Source organism: Sporobolomyces salmoneus, assembly GCF_050403485.1.
Source record: "Sporobolomyces salmoneus JCM6883 DNA, S_salmoneus_JCM6883_v1_ctg17, whole genome shotgun sequence".
NCBI lineage: Eukaryota > Fungi > Basidiomycota > Microbotryomycetes > Sporidiobolales > Sporidiobolaceae > Sporobolomyces > Sporobolomyces salmoneus.
In genome coordinates, this window is record NW_027481146.1 from 107763 (window position 1) to 128603 (window position 20841).

General features: G+C 51.8%; 7 protein-coding genes across 7 annotated transcripts; 4 read left to right on the top strand and 3 right to left on the bottom strand.

Moving 5' to 3' along the window:
- Positions 1–790: 790 nt before the first annotated feature.
- RPN9 (proteasome regulatory particle lid subunit RPN9) lies at positions 791–2542 on the top strand (the record flags this gene model as incomplete). Its single annotated transcript, XM_076631458.1, has 7 exons — positions 791–906; positions 1039–1202; positions 1314–1549; positions 1645–1800; positions 1879–2007; positions 2074–2246; positions 2353–2542. The coding sequence occupies 7 exons, from the start codon at positions 791–793 to the stop codon at positions 2540–2542; spliced, it is 1164 nt and encodes a 387-aa protein (XP_076488519.1).
- Positions 2543–2726: 184 nt separating this feature from the next.
- Positions 2727–5301, bottom strand: JCM6883_002687 (uncharacterized protein; the record flags this gene model as incomplete). The annotated part of the gene is made up of 7 exons (XM_076631459.1): positions 2727–3509; positions 3579–3948; positions 4008–4393; positions 4457–4710; positions 4779–4882; positions 4952–5137; positions 5195–5301. The coding sequence occupies 7 exons, from the start codon at positions 5299–5301 to the stop codon at positions 2727–2729; spliced, it is 2190 nt and encodes a 729-aa protein (XP_076488520.1).
- Positions 5302–6207: 906 nt separating this feature from the next.
- JCM6883_002688 (uncharacterized protein) lies at positions 6208–9510 on the top strand (the record flags this gene model as incomplete). The annotated part of the gene is made up of 12 exons (XM_076631460.1): positions 6208–6272; positions 6332–6508; positions 6648–7177; positions 7335–7434; positions 7530–7884; positions 7946–8180; positions 8244–8267; positions 8332–8401; positions 8457–8770; positions 8828–9040; positions 9118–9284; positions 9349–9510. 12 exons carry the CDS (start codon positions 6208–6210, stop codon positions 9508–9510), a joined length of 2412 nt encoding a protein of 803 aa, XP_076488521.1.
- A 604-nt stretch (positions 9511–10114) lies between these two features.
- JCM6883_002689 (uncharacterized protein) lies at positions 10115–15168 on the top strand (the record flags this gene model as incomplete). The annotated part of the gene is made up of 8 exons (XM_076631461.1): positions 10115–11697; positions 11760–12468; positions 12543–12663; positions 12737–12920; positions 12986–13133; positions 13197–13312; positions 13376–14989; positions 15057–15168. 8 exons carry the CDS (start codon positions 10115–10117, stop codon positions 15166–15168), a joined length of 4587 nt encoding a protein of 1528 aa, XP_076488522.1.
- A 177-nt stretch (positions 15169–15345) lies between these two features.
- On the bottom strand, positions 15346–17203 carry JCM6883_002690 (uncharacterized protein; the record flags this gene model as incomplete). Its single annotated transcript, XM_076631462.1, has 9 exons — positions 15346–15838; positions 15902–16081; positions 16146–16361; positions 16436–16604; positions 16671–16744; positions 16804–16893; positions 16956–17066; positions 17134–17141; positions 17201–17203. 9 exons carry the CDS (start codon positions 17201–17203, stop codon positions 15346–15348), a joined length of 1344 nt encoding a protein of 447 aa, XP_076488523.1.
- Positions 17204–17908: 705 nt separating this feature from the next.
- On the bottom strand, positions 17909–19460 carry JCM6883_002691 (uncharacterized protein; the record flags this gene model as incomplete). The annotated part of the gene is made up of 2 exons (XM_076631463.1): positions 17909–19396; positions 19458–19460. 2 exons carry the CDS (start codon positions 19458–19460, stop codon positions 17909–17911), a joined length of 1491 nt encoding a protein of 496 aa, XP_076488524.1.
- A 200-nt stretch (positions 19461–19660) lies between these two features.
- JCM6883_002692 (ribonuclease III domain-containing protein) lies at positions 19661–20772 on the top strand (the record flags this gene model as incomplete). The annotated part of the gene is made up of 3 exons (XM_076631464.1): positions 19661–20050; positions 20110–20428; positions 20504–20772. The coding sequence occupies 3 exons, from the start codon at positions 19661–19663 to the stop codon at positions 20770–20772; spliced, it is 978 nt and encodes a 325-aa protein (XP_076488525.1).
- Positions 20773–20841: the final 69 nt, after the last annotated feature.

The following is a 20841-nucleotide window of genomic DNA, read 5'->3' on the forward strand; positions in this document are numbered from 1 at the left end:
ATCAAATCGTTACTCTCTATTCTGTTGCACTATCAAATCAATCACCCACTACTCGAATTCCCCTTTCGACAATCTTTCTAATACCCTTCTCGGTTTCTCTCTCGCCTTCTTCCTCTTTGGACTCGTCGCATTCTACTCCTACTCTCACCTTCCTCACCTTCAACGTCACGACTTCTTCTTTCTCCCTCTCAAACGACTAATCAATTTTCGTTTCCCCCTGCCCTCGGGTTCTTTTGACGTTTCGCCCTCTTCTCGCCCCCTCTTCGTAATTCCTTCACTTCTACCTCTATCTCTCTCCGTCGCTCTTCATCCTCTCCATCATTATTGTTGTTTGTTCACTCTCAATCCAGTTTTCTTCTCCCTCCCACTCTTTAATCCCTCCCTCTCTTCATCGCGTTTCTCGCTGGGTTTTCTTGGTCCTCTTAGTGGTGTCTTCGGTCTGTCTCTCTCTCTCTCTCTTTGTGGTTAGCGCATGGTACTCTTGGTAAACGAAATGGACACTTGACTTTTTGATACGAAGTGCGAATTTCGGAGTTTTTTTCTCGTTGATGCAAGCGCTACTAGCTTTTACGAGAGGCTAATAGAGACTATGGTACGTTCAGAGAGAGAGCGTAAAGAGTGAGTCTTCGACGGAGATGACGAGTCGTTTCATCCATCGCTCTTTCTCCTCACTCATCCAGCACCAATAAAACTCACACACTTCAAGTCTCCCCAGTCACCCTCCACTCGACCCCTCATCAAGCACTAGAACCCCCAACGGCCACAAGCCAAAGAGACAGAAGTTAACAGGATGGAACTTGATCGACCCGAGCCTCAAGTGTACCTCGCGCAAGCACTGAGTAGTCCTCAACTACCTCAAGAATTGAAACCTTTCTACCAAGCCTTCGAGAGGTTTTATTCAAACCGGTAAGCCTCGAGTTGATGAGGGAGAGAGTCGTAATCCCCCTCTCTCCCTGTCTTCACCTCTCCTGCTCGATCCGGGCGACGTCCTAGTGCTCTCGATGAATCCAGTGTACTGATCCATCGAATGCGTGATAGGTTATGGTATCAATTAACAGCAACACTGGAATCATTCTTCTCGGTTCCTTCTTCCGCTCCATTCCGTATCGATCTCTATGAATCGTTTATCAAAGATTTCCAATCGAAGTTGGATCAGTTGAAATTGGCCGGGATCGTCGTGACGGTTGCGAGAACTTATTCCGGTACATTTTCCCGCATTCCTCTCTCTCCTCCTCTCCTTTCTCACTCTCTCTCGAGCTCTCCCGCTGATGATTTACTTGTGGGGATGATCCCAACGATGTGGGTATATACAGAGGGTACAGCCGCCGTCTCATTCCTCGACTCGTTCATCTCTAAATTCGATTCCGCATCAACTCTCGAACCTTTCGTCCTCGTAACGATGGAAAGAGCTCACTTTAAATTACTGTTGGGAGAAGCCGAGGAAACTAAAGAAGCGATGGATCGTTGTGAGAAAGTTTTGAACGGGTTGGATAGCGTCGAGTTGGGGGTTCATGCGAGTTTTTATAGAGTTTCCGGAGATTATTGGAAGGTACGCTCTCACTCTCCTTGCTCTTTCTCTTGCCTTGTCTTCTGCGGAGACTGTACTGAGTATGATGATTGACACTCGACCGATGTCTTTCGTAGGCTAAAGCGGAATTCGCAGATTATTACAAAAACTCGTTACTCTACCTCGCCTGCATCAACCTCGACAAAGATCTCACTCAGGAGGAACGTACTTCTCGAGCACACGATTTAGGGATCTCTGCTCTATTGGGAACTATTTACAATTTCGGTGAACTCGTCAGTCTTTCTCTTCGCACGCATTTCACCTCTCCTCGACAATTTCGGAGATCTAATGCGTGTTCGAGGTTATGACAGCTCATGCACCCAATCCTCGATTCCCTCACTGGAACTGAATTCGAGGTAGTGAGGAACCTACTCTTCGCGTTCAATTCGGGAGATATCGCGAGATTCGAATCCCTCATTCCTGAAATCGCCTCGAAAGAAGTCAGTCCTCCCCTCCCCTGCTCCCTTCCTCGCGCAGTCACTGACAAGGATTTGATGATGATGCAGCCATTCCTCCAGCAACATTTCCCCTTCCTACGAGAAAAAATTTGTCTCCTCGCCCTGATCGAATCCGTCTTCAAACGACCTACTCAAGATCGAAAATTACCTTTTGCGATCATTTCGAAGGAAGCGCAGGTACCGGTAGAGGAAGTGGAACATTTGGTTATGAAAGCTTTAGCGTACGTTTTCCTCTCCAATCTCTCTCCTCTCTTCCAGCTTTTCTGTCGTCCCCCTTCTCTCCTTGCCTCGAGAGCTCGTACTGACAGCTAAAGATGAGGTATATAGATTAAAGTTGATCAAAGGAACAATTGATCAACCCACTTCAACCGTAACCATCTCGTGGGTACAACCTCGAGTATTGGATCGTAAACAAATTGAAACGCTCAAAGAAAGGTTAGAGGGATGGGGGGATAAGGTTCAGGCCGTCGCGATGCATGCGAGGAGTCAGGCTCCGAGTTTGTTCGTCGCTCAATAGAGGAGCGCATGCGGGGTTCTTGAAGAGATGTGAAAAGAAATAACGAAGAAGAGTTTTACGAGATTTTCACTCCGACGTAGAGAGAGAGACATCGCTCTCTGAAGCTCTCGCTTCACGGGTACCAGAGTCGACAACAGAGACACAAGAAGAACTTATTGACAACGACAAAGACAAAATCGAAAACTTAATCATATTCCTCCTCTTCTCCAAGCAATCCTTCCTCCCTCCCTCGTTCATACACTCCGTCCCGCTCGCCGTTCTCGTATCCTTCACCATATAGCACTCTCGCGACGTATTCCCTCTCCGTCACCGGCGGAACAATCCATCTACTGAGTATCGCTCCCCCAATCGCCGCTAATCCACCGAATCTCAAAACCCAAACAACATCGTTTGATCCTCTCAAGGCTTCATCTCCGCCTCCTCCTTCTCCTGGACCTCCTGAGCTGTTTCCTCCTGTCGCGAGGAAGAATCGAACGAATGCGAAAACGTTCGCAGAAGAGGAAGAGGAAGAAGAGCTGGTGATCTTGAGAATGATTGCCGAGACGATAGCGACGAGGAATTGAGGAACTACGATTGAGAGGTTATGGATTCCTAGGACGGTACCTCCTTTTGGAGTACTATGTTCGTCCGGGTTCGCCGTTTTGGAGTGAGACTCGAGTCGAGAAGTTTCTTCGGATCGGGAGGAAAGTTGTCTTTCGTGAAGGGAAGAGGAGGGAAGCAGGGGACTCCTCTCCGTTTGATTTTGACGTGAGAAAGTTGGGAAACGAGGAGAAGCAGGAGAAACGGGAGAATAAGGGTTGATGAAACTTTGTTGACGATTCGAAGTGCGAAAGGGGGCCGGGCGGGAGTAAGGAAACGGAGAACTCGGAGGCGGGGATTGAGAGGGAGTAGTGAGGCCGGAATGGGGAGGTGCTGAAGAAGGGATTTCGTCTTCTCGGATGTACTCCATTACGAGTGCGAAAGGGACCTGTTCATCGTCGACGCGAATCAGCTAATCGAGGAAGAGAATAGCTAGAGATAGCGAACGAGGACGAACCCAACAAGTAACAGCCCACGAAATACCTTGAAACGCGACGAAAGTCATCGCTCCTTTCGGACCCGTCACAAAGAAAGTTCCGATCGTCCCTAGGACGTAAGACCATAATCCGAACGTCCAACAATTCCGAGGCGTGATCAAACTGAGGATCCAGCGAGTCGTTCGACCAAAGGGGGTCGAGAACGAGAGTCGACGAGCCCAGGAAGTGTCGCCGAGAGTGGTGAGGTAGGGGAGGAAAGTACCGACTGCGATGGAGACAATGGCGTAGATGAGGAGGGCGAGGGATCCGGCTCGAGTCGCGTCGTCGGCTGAGGGGAGAGGTTCTCCTTTTGGAATCGAGGCGTAAAGAGACTCGGCGACGTAGGTCGTACTGAACGAGAGAGCAATAGTCAGATTAGAGCTCGGATGTCACGACAGGAAACGACTCACCCGTAGAAGAGAAACGGGAACCAAGAAGTCCACGAGAAGAACTGCACGTAGCAGACCCTCCTCACTTCGATCGGCAAATCTCTGATATTATCCTTGATATCGACGAATACTCTCTTCAAAGCGTTTCCCGTCTCGACCTCACTCGGTGCGCGTTTCTCCTCCTCTTGAGTGAAGAACGTAATCCCAACGCTGATCGCCATGACGAGACAACTGATGACTCCCAATCTCCTGAACTGTCCTCCTCCGATCCATTTGAGCGCACGAACGGATCCAAGATCGAAGAAACCACAGAGGTAACCGAGGATGTTTGCGATGTGCGTTTGACGTCCGAGCCATGCGTTCCCTTGGTTTTGTTGATGACTTGGAACGATATCGAGTACGAGAGCCTACAAGCAAGTTTGTGAGCACGTTCACAAAGTAGATTATCCAGAACCGGAGACGGGACTGACCCGCATCGCCGCCTGTAAACCATTCAAACTGAAATCGAGGACGTAGAACCCGACAACCCCGATCCAAATCGCTACCGTCTGTTCCCATCCTGCTCTTTCCGGGTCCCAGTCTCCTATTCCTCCGAGCGAGCAAAAGACTGATGCGATTTCTTTCGCGAATGCGACGACCAAAGTCGAGGCGATGATGAGTAGAGCTGAGAGCGCGATGAAGAAACGACGTCGATATCTCGAGTGGGAAGCATCCGATAGAGCACCTGCAGTCGAATGAGAGTACTCGTCAGCCTATCTGCCAGGTGAAAGAGCTAAGCAGAGCGGAACGAACCGACGAGAGGTTGTATGAGCATGCCCGAGATTGGTCCAGCCATCCAGACGAGCGAGGTTCCTTGTTTCGAAATCCCGAGTTCCAGCAGGTATGGCGTTCCATAGCTATCAAACGAACAGGGTCAGGATTTACGAAACTCGAACCGTTCGCGAGAAAGAGGAAAGAAAACTCACGCCATCTCGACGGTCCACGCCAATTGAGCCCCTCCCAGACCCAGCGTGAGGTTTATCATATTGAGCGTACTCAGTCTCGAGTGTTTCGTCCCGCCCTGGTCGTCTGTGGGTCGTTCAACCTGATCGTCATCGTTGTCTCCCTCTTCTGCTGCCCTATCGATCGATCCTGCTCCACTCTCGCGCCGACTACGTGATATGAACAATGTTGGAGATCCCAGTATTGATCGCCTGGAATGGGGTGACGTCGAGCCTTGCGTTTCAAACAGCTCTTCGAGACTTTGGTAACGGTGAGGAGTTCGAGGTGACTGGGGATCTGTTTGACGTGACGTGGAGTTGCTTAGGCTGGTCATTTGGCTGCTTAGAGGATGTCCATCAAGCTGAGAGAGCGACGTCGTTAAGTGCAATTTGAGATGAGAAACCGTCCGCGACTCTCTCCTTCCTTCTGACCCCTTGCTTCGGATTACCCACGGGATGCTGGATCATGCTCAGCTCAGTGTGAGTAAATACAGCCAGGACTCCGTGTGAAAATTGGTCCGTAAATCACCCCTATTTCCTCGTCCCCATCCGATCTTTCGCAAGGGGTTTTGCCGACGGCGACTATGGCTACCGGCCGTGACACACCGACTCACATCTTTCCGCCCACGACAGGAAGCGCTGGAATCAAAAGCCCGTATTCCACGACTTCGTATCAACGATAAGCCGATTGAGATAAGGCTTCACATTTTTCTCAGCAAAGCACGCCTCGGGGGCGGACACAGAGAGCGACGGTACGAGCTCAACGAAGACATGCGTCGAAACAGCGACGACCATGCGTTGCAGCCGTGATGTTCGTGCGTACTCTTCCGCGCTTCATCCTCCCCATTTTTCCGACTATCTGACTCTCTTCACGATGCTCGGCTCGGGTCGTAGCTCGCAAGACCTTCGGCGGCCAAACATGCTGAAGTACCGCGCAACAGAGCTCCGGCATTCGCGAAGAGTGGGAAGAACGGCGAGAAAGAGTTTTACTCGCCCGAGCTAGCTCCGCAAAAGCTAAATCGTGTACCCTTAAACTGGTTCCGCATGGAAAGGATTGCAGCCGCCGTCGCTCGAAGGACAATAGCCGCTTATCTAGAAAGTGCGATTGAACCCCAGAAACCTAACTTCCGTTGAGGTTGAGGTTCACATCCGGCTCAACCGCTCGTTGCTTCTGTTTCTTTCCTTCTTCTCGTCTCCCCCCTTTCGACAACAATCGAGACCCTCGACCAACACGCCGCAAGATGAAAGCGGTCGCCTTCAGTTTGGCGACTCTCGTCGTCGGCGCTCTCGCAGCTCCTTCGCCAAAGTAAGTCTCTGTCCCTTAAGCCTATCGTCCATTTGATCTGACCGGGTTCGACTTGACAGGATTCCTTCTATTCGATACCCCTCCCTACGCTCGAGACCGGTCCTCCCTGACTATGTCGCGCCGCCTTTGAACAACCTCGCCGTTCAACTCGCCTCGTCGAACTCGTCTTCCCACCATTACGAAACTCCTACCGTGAAGGCACCAAAGACTAATATCTGGGCTCCTCTGTCCTCTGAGTCAGTTTCTCGAGATCATCAAATGTGCGAGAATATCGTTGACTGATCCAGTTTTACTTTTCTCTCATTTTCTCGCCTCGTTCTCGCTCTCCCCTCTCCCCTCTCTTCCGTTCACGCACTCTCTCACTTCGACCAACAGTGAAGCCGCCTCAGTCGTCTCTTTCCTCCACAATCAAACGAATCTCAACTTGACCGCCGCTACCGATGCCGGTCCCTGGGACAACTTGATCTCCGTCGTCGACCTCGCCGTTCCCAACAAGACCGAATCACTCGCATACTTCGACAAGAACAGTACGACGCCTCCTCGATACGCCGTCGCCAGTATTATGTTCAACGCATTCGAAGAACCTTACCTCGAAGATTTCCTCGTTGGACCTCTTCCTATCTCTACCAACACCACAGCAGCACCCTATGGCTTCCGTACGACCCAAGGAACGTCGAAGATCCGGAATCACGACGCCGATGCCGACAAAGTTGACGAATTCGTCGCATCGATTACCAGCGAGGTGGACGATATCGTCGAGGCGTTGCTAGGGGCCAAGACCGAAGCCTTTGATTTATTCGGAATCGATCCCTTATGGACATCCGTGGACAATCGAACCATCTCGTGGCGGGGTTATTGGGCAATCCCGACCAACATATTCGATGCCGAAACTCTCCTTCCTCAAGGTGAGCCTATCCCTTCGTGTCTTACCCGCTCGAGAGGATGCTCCTGCTCCCCGCACGCAAAAGGCCCCTCCTAGCCCATAGACCCGAGAAGAGTAGTAGAGGAGGAGCGTTGTCTCGATTCTGCTGCTGATCCGAATTTCCTTCTTCTCCTTGTCAGGACTTTACATCAAACTCGACATCACTGGCCGTGATCCCTCTGGATGGTCTTGTGGAGGATGGCTGCACAACGGCGTGTACTACCCGACCTCAGCAGATTTGTAAGTTGAAATTCCGCACACTTCGAAAACTTCGAAATCTGAGAAGCTGATTCTCCCTCCCTTTTCTCTTCTCTTCCGCCTTTCGCTCTCTCTAGCCGGCACGCTTTCGAGAACGGAGAGATCGAAATCACCACGAGGAACGACGGAGCCAACTCGACCTGGACTGGAACCGATCGAGATGGACCCGAGCTCAAGTACGATGAACGACCTCCGCCTCAAGCGATCGCACCTGGAGGACAACGATTCGCCGTCGACGAAGATGCACAATTCGTCGAGTGGTTCGACTTTAGCTTTTACTGGGGATTCTCTCGAGACTCGGGAATGAGACTCTGGGATATCAAGTACAAGGGAGAACGAGTAGTCTACGAGCTCGGTCTCACGGAGGCGCTCGCTCACTATGCTGGGAACGATCCTGTTCAGAGCGGTACTTCGTATGCCGATACTTTCTACGTGAGTCGACTATTTCTCCATCTCTCTCGCTTCCCGCTCACTCCGTTTTCGTCTTCGACAGGGTTTCGGCCCTTACGCTTTCGAGCTGGTACAAGGCTACGATTGCCCCAACTATGCGAAATACGTCGATACGACGTTCCATGCGAACGAAATCTCGACCACTCACAAGAACTCGATCTGCTTCTTCGAACACGACGAATCGTATCCTATGCAACGACATGCGAACGGACAGTACGTTTCCTCGACGAAGAACATCGCTTTCAAGATGAGATCGGCTTCGACTGTAGGAAACTACGGTGAGCTTTGTTTCGACCTCTTTTATATTACGGATGAACTGACTCTGCTATTTGTGAATGCAGACTACTCTTTCACTTACAGCTTCTGTAAATCTCTCCCCTCGTTTTCGCGAACCAAGCATGAACTAACTTGCTCTGCTTCGCTCCCTAGACCTCGACGGAACAATCGAAGTCGGCGTCAGCGCTTCGGGTTACATCCAGTCAGCGTACTACGCACAAAAGTGAGTCTGCTCTATAGCCGAATGAGTCCTTGACTGACCGTCTCTCTCGGGACAGCGAGGAATACGGTTACCACATTCACGACGGGCTCTCCGGTTCGATGCACACCCACGTCCTCAACTGGAAAGTCGACGTAGACATCCTCGGAACCAACAACACTATGGGATTCCACAAGGTCGTCGCCGAGGAGATCTCCTACCCCTGGTATCCGACTCCCCGAAAGACGATGAAACTAGTTCGATCCGAGCTCGAATCGGAAGACGATGCGAAACTCAACTGGCCGGCGAATTCTCAAGCGATGTACCTCATCTATAACAAGGAGGAGAAGAACAAGTTTGCAGAAGATCGTGCTTGGAGGATCATGCCCGCCCGTGAGTTCGAGTCGACCTCTCTTCGTTCTCATTCCCGCTGATACACGATCGAGATAGGTGGAGGAGGTATTCACCTCGCTTTCAACGAGTCGTCAAATCTCGGCAACACGATGGGTTTCGCGACGCACCACCTCTACGTGACAAAGCAGAAAGATTCGGAATTCTCGGTCGCTCATGCGAACAACGCTTACGATCCCTACCACCCTATCGTTGACTTCTCGAAGTACTTTGACGGAGAGAACCTACAACAGGAAGATCTGGTGCTCTGGGGTGAGTTACAACTCGCGGTCTCTCTCGATTCGTTACCGTTCGCGAAATGCTGACGACTCTCCGCTCTTCCTCTGCAGTCAATCTCGGTATGCATCACGTACCACACACGGGAGACCTCGGAAACACTGTACAAACGACCGCTCAAGGTTCTTTCATGCTTTCACCTCACAACTATCTCCTCCGCGATCCTTCTCGTCAAACGAAGCAAATGATCCGTCTCAACTATAACTCTTCCGATGACTACGTGAGTCTTTCGCTCTCTTTCTCCGTCCCGAGAGCTCGGTCTGACTCCTCTCCTGCTACCGCAGATCGTATCGAACGTTCATACTTTCGGGGCGGATCCTGTCAAGGGCCAAGTCAATTTGTCGTCGCTTCAACCCGATTACTACGATTACCAGGGAGATTCAAACATTAGGAAGTTCCCTTACGACCCCCTTCATCCTTATAACGATACCGTCGCGATCGTCTAGACTCGTCTCTTTGGAAGTTTTCTGTTGGAATTCTCGTTTTCGTTTCTTGCTGCCATCACTTGGAATACACACTGCCATGCCGTTCGGGGCATTACAAGCTTCGTAGTCGTTGTCAGAGTGAGGGCTAGAGAACAATCTCAGGCCCCAGTCAAAGCGTCGTGACTCGTGAAGAGGTCACATCGCGAATCGAGGTTTCTGCCGACGAACTTCATACCGCCGGAAGCTACCGAAAGCTGTTCAGACCGAAGCTGGATACGAAATCGAGGTCCTCGACGTCCGATCGGGATAGAGGAACCCTTTCGAAACGAGCGATTGCAGATGATTGGAGGGCGCGAGAGAGGTCCCGTCCCGCGCCGCGCCAGGATCGTCGAAGCCGAGCGTGAGAGTAGACCATGTAGAGAGCAGAAGGTGTATGTTATGTCGATAACCGGAGTTGAGGCGAGCCAATAAGGAAACAAAAGGTCGTGTCGACGATTCGAGGATCTTCCCTCTCTCCCTCGAACGACTCGTGTGAACGCACCTTACACAACTCTCGACTATACGATCGAACCGATTCATTGCGACCTAGCGATCCTCCCCTCCAGTCGAATAGCAACAGGGAGAGATGGCTCCTCCTCCTCCTCCTCCCTCGTCTCAAATCTCCCCTCCCTCGGCTCAAGCGACCAAATCAGCCCAGAAGAAGAAGAAGAAGAGCAAGAAAAAGCAACTCGATTCAAACTCGGTCAACGGTCACTCGATCCAGGGCGAAGGAGGGGAAGAAGTCGAATACGAAGATGAAGTTGAACCTTTGGCACGACAGGGTCCAACAGAGTACCAGCAGCAACAGCACCTTGACGCTTACCTGAATCAACATCAGAACCCAACTTCTGCGACTCCCTCCGACTTGCTCTCGACCGCTTCAGATCTCTATCGACAAATCGAAGCGGCCGCTGCTTCCGCCCTCTCTTCTCACCCTTCCTTTGCCGCCTCGTTCCCTCCTCCACCTCCCAATCAGCCCACTCAACAACAGCAACAACAACCTCAGCCGAATGGAGGAGGAGGAACTGTCGCCGATGAAGCGTATTGGACTTCTCTCCCTCAACACCTCCGACAGTTCATTCGATCCGCTCTTCCTCTAGCAGCTGGATGGACTACAGGTCCGAACGGTCAACCAGTTCCAACTTCGAACGGAGCAGCTCCGAACGGTACAACCCAAAACGGCGCAACTTCTCCTCTCCCTCCGTTAACTCACGATCAACTCTCTTCCGCCGCGGCTCAACTCGCTCAAATGGTTCAATCGAATTGGGGTCAATTCGGTCTCGGTCCGATCCCACCTCCTCCCCCGGCTTCGAATCAAAACTCTCGAGGAAACGCACCTCCGAACGGGGCTACGATCTCTCTCGGTTCTTTCCCGGTTGGAATGCCTACGAGGGAACAGATGGAAGAAGCGATTGGATCGATCGGAGGACAATTCGCGGCAGCAGCGGCGGCGGCAGGTCAAGGAGGATTAGGAGGAGAATTTACAATGACGATGGGGACTGGTTCTTTCCCTGCTCCTCCTCCTCCACCTCTTCAACAACACGACGACGGTCCTTACGACGATACGGAAGATGAAGATGGAGGAATCGGGAATGGAGATGGTCAAGGTGGAGCTCAGAGCGCATCGGCGAAGAAAAAGAACAAGAAAAAGAAGAAAAAGGAAAGGGAACGAGCCGCCGCTGCCGCCAGTGCTGCCGCCGCTGCAGCTGCAGTCGCTCAACAACAGCAGCAGCAACAACAACGTCAGCAACAGCAAGAGCAACTTCAAAGACAAGCTCAAGCTCAAATCGCTCAATCGAAACCGACTTCCCCTCCTCCGGCTCGATCCCCTGCTCCTCCTGGTGCTTACCCCGCCGCCGCGATCCCTGCTCCGACATTGACGAACCCTCACGCTCCCGTCCTTCGAACAAACCCTGCACCTCCTCACGTTCAGCAACAAGTTTCTCCTCAAGCGAACGGTACGAATGCGAACGCGAAAGCAGGTCCTTCCTCCGAACGAGACAAGATCCGAGATTTCTGGTTAGGATTGAAAGAGAGTGATCGAAGGGCGTTGGTCAAAGTCGAGAAAGAGGCGGTTTTGAAAAAGATGAAGATGGCGATGAGTGGGACGGCAGGCCCTGGTGCACCGGCTCAAGGAGCTTGTGGTTGTGGAGTGTGTGGGAGAAAGAGGTGATCTTCTTGCTTTCCACTGTCAAAGCTTTCAGGAGACTGATCTGTCTTTTTTGATTCAGATCCGCGATCGAATCCGAATTATCTTCTCTCTACGACGCTTACTATGACGAACTCGAATCCTACGCCCTTCATCAACAACGATACGCCTCGTTACCCCCCGGAACGATTCCTCCTCCACCAGGTCCCGGTCCTTTCCCCGGTTCAGTCGATGCCGCCGCGATACCTCCAGCTCCATCCCCTGATCAATCGAATAACGCCGGCAAGACGAATCAACGAGGTAGAGTCGTGAAACCTACGAGAGATCACAAGAATGTTCGACCGGCGGCAAGAAAACCTCTTTCGAATCGACCTTCGAACAACAACAACAACTCGAACGCACCTCCTCCTAGTTCCGGAGCTGCCGTTCCACCGAATCCTTCAGCTCCTACGACTCAATCGAACAACAATCCTCAACACGGAGAACCCGGTCATACTCATTCTCCTTCGTGTCCCCATCACCCTCAAAATGGGGGAACGAAAGATAAGAACAAGGCTCCCGCGATCGTACAACCTCATCATCATCACGCTCATGCTCATCAACATCATCAACATCAACATTCGCAACCTCAATCTCAGGACGAGGAAGAAGAAGCGAGTGAAGGTGAATACGAGGACGACGAGGAAGAATACGACGATGACGAAGAGGGAGAAGATGGAGATGAGGGTTACGATGATGAAGAAGAAGAGGATGAAGACGAGGAAGACGAGGAAGAGGAAGACGAGGAAGAGGTGAGTCTCTTTTCTTTTTTTCGCGCACATTTTCACCATTTCAAGTTTACTGACTCGTAATCTTTCGCACTTAGTACGATGACGAAGAATCTCTCGGTCCCGCTGATGAACCCGCTTCGAACACTGCTCTGAGTCGTAAGAAGCGAGGAGAAGATGGAGACTTTTTCGGATTCGGAAAATCTTTAACCGTCAAAGGTGAATCTCTCGAAATCCTATCAGCTCCAAGTGCTGTACTGACTGTTTCCCCTTCTTACCGTGACGTTATAAGAAGGAATCCTCACGGTTGCCGACGAACTCCTTCAGAACAATGGTCAAAAGTTCCTCGAAATGATGGAACAACTCGCCGATAAGCGCATTCAACGAGACCGAGAAGCTGCCGAAGTTTTCGAGGATGACGCGAGCGACGAAGACGATGTTCGAAGTGACGGAGGCGAGGACGATGAAGAGTACGAGTGCGTTCAGAACCCTCTCTCCCTTCTCTTGCGAACCAAGCTGATTTGAACTCGAACACTGATAGGAACAGCGAAGAAGAGGAGGACGTCTCTGATGAGGACGACGAGGAACTTCTCACTGAGCAAGAACGTATGGAAGAAGGTCGTCGAATGTTCCAAATCTTCGCCGCTCGAATGTTTGAACAACGAGTTTTGACCGCTTACCGCGAACAAGTCAGTTTCCACTCTCGATCTATTTCCGTGTGATGTTTCGCTGACCTCTTCGTCTGTGATCAGGTTGCTGCCGAGAAGCAGAATCAACTCTTGCGTGAGATCGAAGCTGAGAAACGTCTCGCCGAAGAGAGGGAATTGAAAAAGGCCAAGGAGAATCAGAAGAAGAAAGACAAGAAGAAGTGAGTCATACATACGATCTCGAGAGAGATCTAAGACTGATTCATTCGTTCATTCGATTCTAGGGCCGAGAAACTCAAGAAGGAGGAGGAACGACTTCGAAAAGAGGCTGAACGAGAAGCTGCCGAACTCGCCGCGAAACAAGCTGAAGAAGCTCGACTTGAAGCTGATCGTATTCGAAACGAGGAACAACGTCAGAAACGTGAAGCCGAACGACGTGCGAAGGAGGAGGAAAAAGCTAGACGAGAAGAACGGGCGAGAATCGCTCGAGAGGAGGAACGTAAAGCGAAGGAGGAGAAAGCGAGATTGGCCAAGGAGAAGAGGCTTGCCGAAGAGAAGGAGGCTAGGGAGAAGAAGGCGAAAGAGGACGCTGAACGTAAATCGAGGGAAGCCGCCGAACGAAAAGAACGGGAGGAGCGAGAACGTCAAGAAAAGTTGAAGAGAGAAAAGGAGGAGAAGGAACGACAGGAAGCTGCCCGCGTTGCTGCCGCTGCCGCCGCGAAAGCGAAGGAGGAAAAGGAGAAGGAGAAGGCTGCGAAACTCGCTGCCGCGAAAGCGAAACAGGCCCAAACTCCGAAACCCAATTCGAACAACAACTCCTCTCGTTCTTCCGGTCCTTCGTCTCAGCAGTCGATTCCCGGTCTACCGAAACCGACTCTTCAGAAGAACTCTTCGTCGTCGTCCGCTCCCTCTTCGAATCAAACGACTCCGGCTCGTCAACAACCTCAATCGTTCCCTCCCGGAGTCATTCCTCGTCACGCTTCAATGTCCTCGCCAGGTGGAGGTCAACAACACCTCGGACATGGACAGCAGCAACCTCCTAGACCTCCTCCCGGTCTCACTTCGCCGCCGCCAGGAATGCCCCCTTCGTTCGTTCAACGTCCTCCTTCGGGTCAACAGAATCAAGGACCGAACGGAATGAACACTGGAGCTCGCATGTTCTCGCCTCCTCCTCCTCATCCGATGTCGATGCCTCAACAGCAGCAGCAACAGCAACAAGCTCATTTCGGCAGTATCGGAGGAATTCAAAATCCTCAAGGTCCTTATCAACCGAATCATCACTTGTCGCCAGTGTCGAATCGATCGAACGTACCAATCGGACCTCCTCCTCCAGGTCACAGCTCGGCGGCTCCCCCTCCTCCCCCTTCGTCAACATCGGGAGGTCTATCGGCTTCGCGTCCGAACGGAATCTCGTCGGCTTCATCGCTCAACGGACAAAGCGTTTCTCCGATCGCTCCTCCTCCGACATCAACAGCACTCGGTCCTTCGAGTCTCACGAGCACGCTTTCGACTCCGATCGGAAGCGTTATTGGTCGATCTCCCTCTTCGCCGCCGTCTCGCATTTTCGGATCCTCTGCCCTTCACGACGACGACGAAATCGTGGTCCCTCCTCCTCGAGCGTCAATGTCGTCAAGCTCGGCAGCTCCCGCCGTCAACCCTGCGACCGCCGATTGGGGATCACCTTTCTCGTCAGGCGGAGGCATTTGGGGAGCTCCCGGCCTCGCAACTCCTCCTCCTCCCGTTATCGCTCCTCCCGATCGTAGTTCCGTCATTCGTGATCGCGCGAGGGTGACCTACATGAAGGTCGACGAACTTCAAGGCAACAACAAGATTCCGATTCTCATCAACGATCTGCAGAGTGCTCTCGTCACTCTCTGGCCTGATTCGGTTTCTGTCGAGTAAGTCGTCGCTCTCTCTCCTTCCATTCGTCCGAAGACTCGATCACTGACTCTCTCCTCCTTGCAGTGTCACTGAACTCGTTGAATCAATGCTTCAAGAGGGCAACATTCGAAACGGTGGAGGTAGCTTCTCGTTCCTACCTCAGGCCGACGGTGTCTACGTCACTTTCAGCTCTTAAAGGCCTCTTAATCTTCTCACTTTTCTCCCCCTTTCTTTTGTCAGTTCTCTTCGGTTTTCATCTGTTTCCCCAGCTCTCCCCTCTCACAACTTCTCGCAAATCATCGTCACGAGCAATATGATTCTATTTCCCGGTCGTTCGAGGAGATGTTTGATAGAGAGACAGAGAGAGACTTCGTTACAACAAGGCGAGAGCGAGAGAGAAAGCTGTAGGTACGAAGCCTAGAGAAAGGGGGGTTGTTCTGCCACCTCCGCTGCTGGTGGACTGAGTCTGATCGAGTAGCTCGTCCGTGATAAAGTTGCGTTTTGATCTATGATGCGAGAATGGAAGATGATGCTGTCGTTTAAGAATTTGCAGTCTGTCGGAGTCGAAGACGGGGACGACGAGCTTCAACGCTTGACCGATCGAAGGATTCGCGGGGAGGGATGCAGTCGAGTTTGTTGGGACTGCCGAAGTTGTGCTCGATCCGTTTCGACGAGTGGACGACTCGAGGAGAGGAGTCGGGGAGGATAGAGGAGTGTGAGATGTGGGGCTGGAGGAGGATGTGGAAACGACGGTCCAATTCAGAGAGCTTGAGCTTGTCGAGGAGCCAGCTTGGACGGAGGAAGGACGAAAAAGGGAAGTTTTCGTCGAAAGAGCGGACTGCCGTGTCGAGGATGTCGCAGTCTGACTGTGCGAGACAGCAACGAGTCAGTTCTGTAGAGTCAAATGCAATCGAGGGACGGAGACTTACGTGAGTCGAGCTCCGGAAGTCGACACGAGCGAGCTGTTCGACGTCGACTTTGACGCAGTCTCGTCTTCCTCCAGTTCGAAAATATCGTTCTGAGCACCGTCGAAGAAGCTCCACGAGTCATGATATCCCGGTCTGTTGTCGTTCCCTTGCCATACAACGTTCGACGGCGAGTTGTAAGCGCTGTTGAACGGGAAATCGTGCTCAGATTGCTCAATTCCAGCTGAGAAGCAAGGATTTAACGTACTAGATAGGACGTTTCGCTCCTTTTGTCGGCGAGCAAGTCGAATTCGTACTCGGACAGAACTCGGGATCGACGGGAGGAAGGATCGGGGCCGAGCGCGGAGTTGGCTCGACAGAACAATCGAATCCGGTCATGTAGAAGTTTCCGGTGCCGTTGTTCGCAAGCCAGAACCATCCGCAGATGCACTTGTCGCCAGTACATTTGGGTAACTGATCGGGTCTGACGCAAGTCGTAGAGCGAAAGTCAGCTCGACAGGTCCCAGCTCGGTACTGAAGTGAGGAGCTAGAGCTCACATTTCGAACGTTGTGACTCTGTCTCGTACGCAGCGCTGATTCACGCTGAACACGACAAGATCGTCCCATCCAACTTCTTCGATGTTATCCTTGTCGGCAATTGCAAGAGCGCATCCGCTCAAAAGCCTGTCGTCAACTGCCTCGTCTGGAACTCCACTATGAAACGCTCCTGTCAGGGTCATGCACAGAGCCATTTGTCAGCGTGAGACGCCCAGGGAATGAACTCAAAACGTACCGGAGTTTCCGGGACAAGCCGCGAGAGGATCAGATCGGTTTGAGGGAGCGACACCGTAGGAGGTGAAGGCGACACTGACAAGACGAACCGCAAGTCAGCGCAGTCGGGGCAGAGCGGAAATGTGGCGACCTACTTGCAAGCGATTTCGATTTCGACTTTCCCTCCGGCAGGAAGAGTCATGACGCTATCTTTTTGAGGCTTGAGAGCACGAGACTCAGGTCCTCTGAAGAGTCAAGGTCTGCATCAGCGGGCGTTGACTCTCGGCTGAGCGAAGACAGAGCTTACCGAAACCACCAGTCGTTTTGCACTTTAACGTCTGGACCTATCGGATTCGCTGGATTCGGGAGAGTACTGTTGTGTCCGCAATCAGGTCCAACACCGTACATAGAAGGATGCCTGTTGAATCAAGAGCGCGAAGTGAGGACAAGTTCAGCGTAATCGATCCTTTCGACGTCAAGCTCACCACATGGACTATAGAGTCAAGGATTCAGTCTCGGTATACTCGTGTCACGATAAAGAGAAGAACGTACCATATGAGCCTCGACGGGGAGAGAGAACGAGCTGACCAGCAGCGAAAGAGTTGAGCAGAAAGCGAAAGACGAACTCGAGACCATCCCTTTGCGACCAGTTCCTTGCTACCAGAGCGAGTAGATCGGGTCGAGAGAGTGTAAAGCAAACAACCACTTCGTATCAGAATCGAGAGAAAGGGAGAACACGAAGACCTGAGCGTCGATTTGAACAAGGGGAAAACAGTCGACGGTTTTCAACGAGCGAACCCTGCGGAGCGCACAGTCCGATTTCGGGCTATCCCTGCCGCGCGAGCGCCGAGCTCACCTATCCAGATGCTGACCTGCCACACACGCCTAGCTCGACGAAGACTTGATCAAAGAGACAAGTCAAGCTGAAAGGTTACGCAGAGTCGATCACAGGTTTGACGAGGAAAAATTCAATAGTCGGGAACGAGGTAAAGCGGTTAGCGAAGGGGAGACAGGTCGACGTTGGAAGTAATCGTGGTTGTGGAGCTGAAGAAGGAAGAAGGGGGAGGGACGGTAAAGGGAGAGCATCGATAGTATTCACTGAGAGAAAGGAGGAAGAAAGTTTTATGTATCCGAATTTGTTTTGTAGATTTGCCTATTTTGCTGCCCTGGTCGGACGAAGGCGAAAGAAAGAGAGAAGGGTGAGAGATGGTGCTAGAAGAGAGACAAGGAGAAGTGGACGTACATCAATCTAGTCTGAGCTCATTTCGAACCGTCAACGGGAACTCCATTCTCACTTTCGCCCTCCTCCTCTTTCTCTCCGCACGCGTTCTCAGCTTCCTTGTTCCTCAAACTCAAGACGAACCAATCTCGTGCGGGAAGGTCAATTTTGACGATTTCGAGGCGAGCCAGGTCGAGCGATGCAAGGTCGAGAGACGGAAGGGTGATTCCTTGGCTGATGGCGGTGGCACGGATCTCGCGAAGGTCGTTCAGATATTGGTTCTGATGGACGTTGTTTAGGTTGTTGGCGAGAGAGACGACGGCACGGTTGTTCTTCTCGATCCAGTAATCCTTGATTGTCGCCAGTGATTCGTGAATCGTTCCTTTGATTCTGACTCCGTTGCTCTCTGCTACCTTGATGAACTGTCGGATAGCTGCGTACTGGAGGAAGTTGTCGACCGGGTTCCTCCTGACGCGCCCCGGAGAGGTTCGAGGAAGCGTCCAATCTATCATGTGGGTCGAGTATTGTGGGTCTGAGGAAGGATCGGTGATGGAGCCTCGAGAGCCGACGTCGAAATCGAGCGTAATCTCCTCGAGATTGAGTAGGCGAGAGGGACCTAAAACGAGCGAGAGCGATTGAACAGCGTCGAAGAGACCCGTACCGAGGCGAAGTTTGACGAGATCGAGAAGTTGGAGGATGACCATGTGAATCCTTGCAGAGTAGCACTCATCACCGAGATCGAGGGAACGGAGGTTTTTGAATCGTTGAAGGTCAAGATCTCCTCGGCCGCCGATGACCTCGAGTTTGAGAGACTCGAGAGTGGCTGGAAGGAGCGAGAGAGACCAATCGGAGAAGGAGTTGGATCGCGGATGTTCCACTTCGAAGTGACGGAGTGAAGGGCATGCTTTGAGTAGGGTTTCGACGGATGACGATCTCGTTCCCAGACCGTCGATTCGGAGAGTCGTGACGCGAGGGAATACCACCTCCGCCGATGTAGCCGTATGAAAGTTGGTAGATGGTGTGTCCGGCCAGTCGTAGATCGTGAGGGTGTTGAGAGAGGGCAAGACGCTGAGAAAGGAGAAGTAATTCCAGTCGATCGACTGCCTTCCTCGCCAAACTACCTTCATCGTAACGGATCCGACACTCGTGAGCTTTTCGAGAGGGTTTGTGAGTCGGCTGCCGATCCTGAGAAGCGCCGGCGCGACTTCGAGATGTTGAAGGTTCGGTAGAAGTGGGAAGAGACGTTCGAGGCGTCCTAGCAGCCTCGAATTTGCGCATCCATCGCCGAGGTCGAGTTCATCTACGAGCTCTCCTTTCCTGGTTTGACTCGAAACTGCTTCGAGGAAAGCTCCAAGTTGTCGAGAGGAGGAGAGAGAAACTCGATGAAACAGTTTGCGTTCGAAGAAGGGGTAGAGACGTTTCGATAGGGGTTCTCGTGAGGCTTCAGACTTGAAGTATGCTTCTGCGAAGATGTCGTCCAGTAGCTCGTTCGGGAGAAGGGAGAGACGATCGACTTCGACTCGAGTTGACTGATGAAGCGAACAGAGGTGTTAAGCGTCTTCCGAGCGTGTAAAGCCGGCTTACACTCACCATGACAGCTCCCTGAGCTACTTTGACGAGTTTTTAAGGTGTTTCAGTGAGGTGCGAGGGAGGGAGAAGGAGAAAGAGATCAAAAAGAATTTCGTTCGTTTCTCTTGATTCACCACCGTTCGGAGCCCTTCTAGCCGCGTACCTCGACCTTATAAGACAGCTGTAACCGAACTCCCCTTGATGCGACTCGCTTGAATCCCGGGATGGCTCCTTCTCGGCCCGCCGTTTCCAACGACTCGAGATCGAAACCTTACGACATTCCCACCCGAGAAGCCCGCAAGACCGCGAAACAGAAGCAGCAGGAACCCAGTATCGTAACACCACTCAGTTGGCGCGATCCTCACTTGAACTTTGATCCGACGCGACTTCCGCCTCTTCTCGAAATTCCCTCCGACGAGCTTCGCAAGCAAGCCGTACGACACAATAGTTTTCATGTCGAGAATGGACGACTAGGCAAGGACCCTCTACCTCGTTACAAGCACGAGATGCGTTCGTACGAAGTGTTGGAAACGACGGGAGATGCTCACCTCAATGGACTCGTGTCTCGAGCTCTGCGTCAACGGTATCCCGACTTGGCTTCAGGAGAATTCGTCGTGAGTGTCGTGTCACAATGGCTGCTCGCGACATATCTGATTGCACTTGAAAACTTTAGGAACTTCGAAACCGCCTCATTCGAAACGATACTCTCGCTCACATCGCGCTCGCCTACGGACTACCAAGCAGACTCGAGCATAGTACTTCACATGATCTCGACAAGAGTCAATCGGTTGGCGCCGATATGTTCGAGGCTCACCTTGGAGCGCTCGTCGAAGACAAACAGATAGAGTTGAGTAAGATTGATGAATGGCTCTTCAAGGTATTCTCTCCGAAGGTGTGGACGAACATGGAACAAGTAGCAGACGATTTACGTCGACTTCGAATCGAAAAAGACGAGCTCCGTTTGAAAAGATTAATCGAAATTGGGAAAACTGGTACGAGCTCTCATCTCTCTCTCGCTCTTCGTGATTCCACGAGCCTGATCAATCTTTCACTCTCTCTATTGTTAGCTAAATCACAGAGTCTCGAAACCTGGACATGCGAACCTTGCGATTCTGAAACCGACTCGATCGCCGTCAAGCCCAATTTCGTTTACACTTACTCGAAAGCCAAAGGATGGCACGCGCAATTGCTCGTCGGAGACGAGATGGTCAGTTGTGGACACGGAAGTTCGAAGAAGGAAGCGAGTTTGGCAGTCACGGTGAATTTGGCTCTGGGTTTGAGGCGAGCAGGAGAATTGCGAGCGATTGAATCTACCTGTTTGCAACAACCCAGTTGATTTGTCAACAGCAGAAGTCCGTCGAGCCGTCTGCAGAATGAAGAGGATCGATCTGGGTTCAGTGAAGGA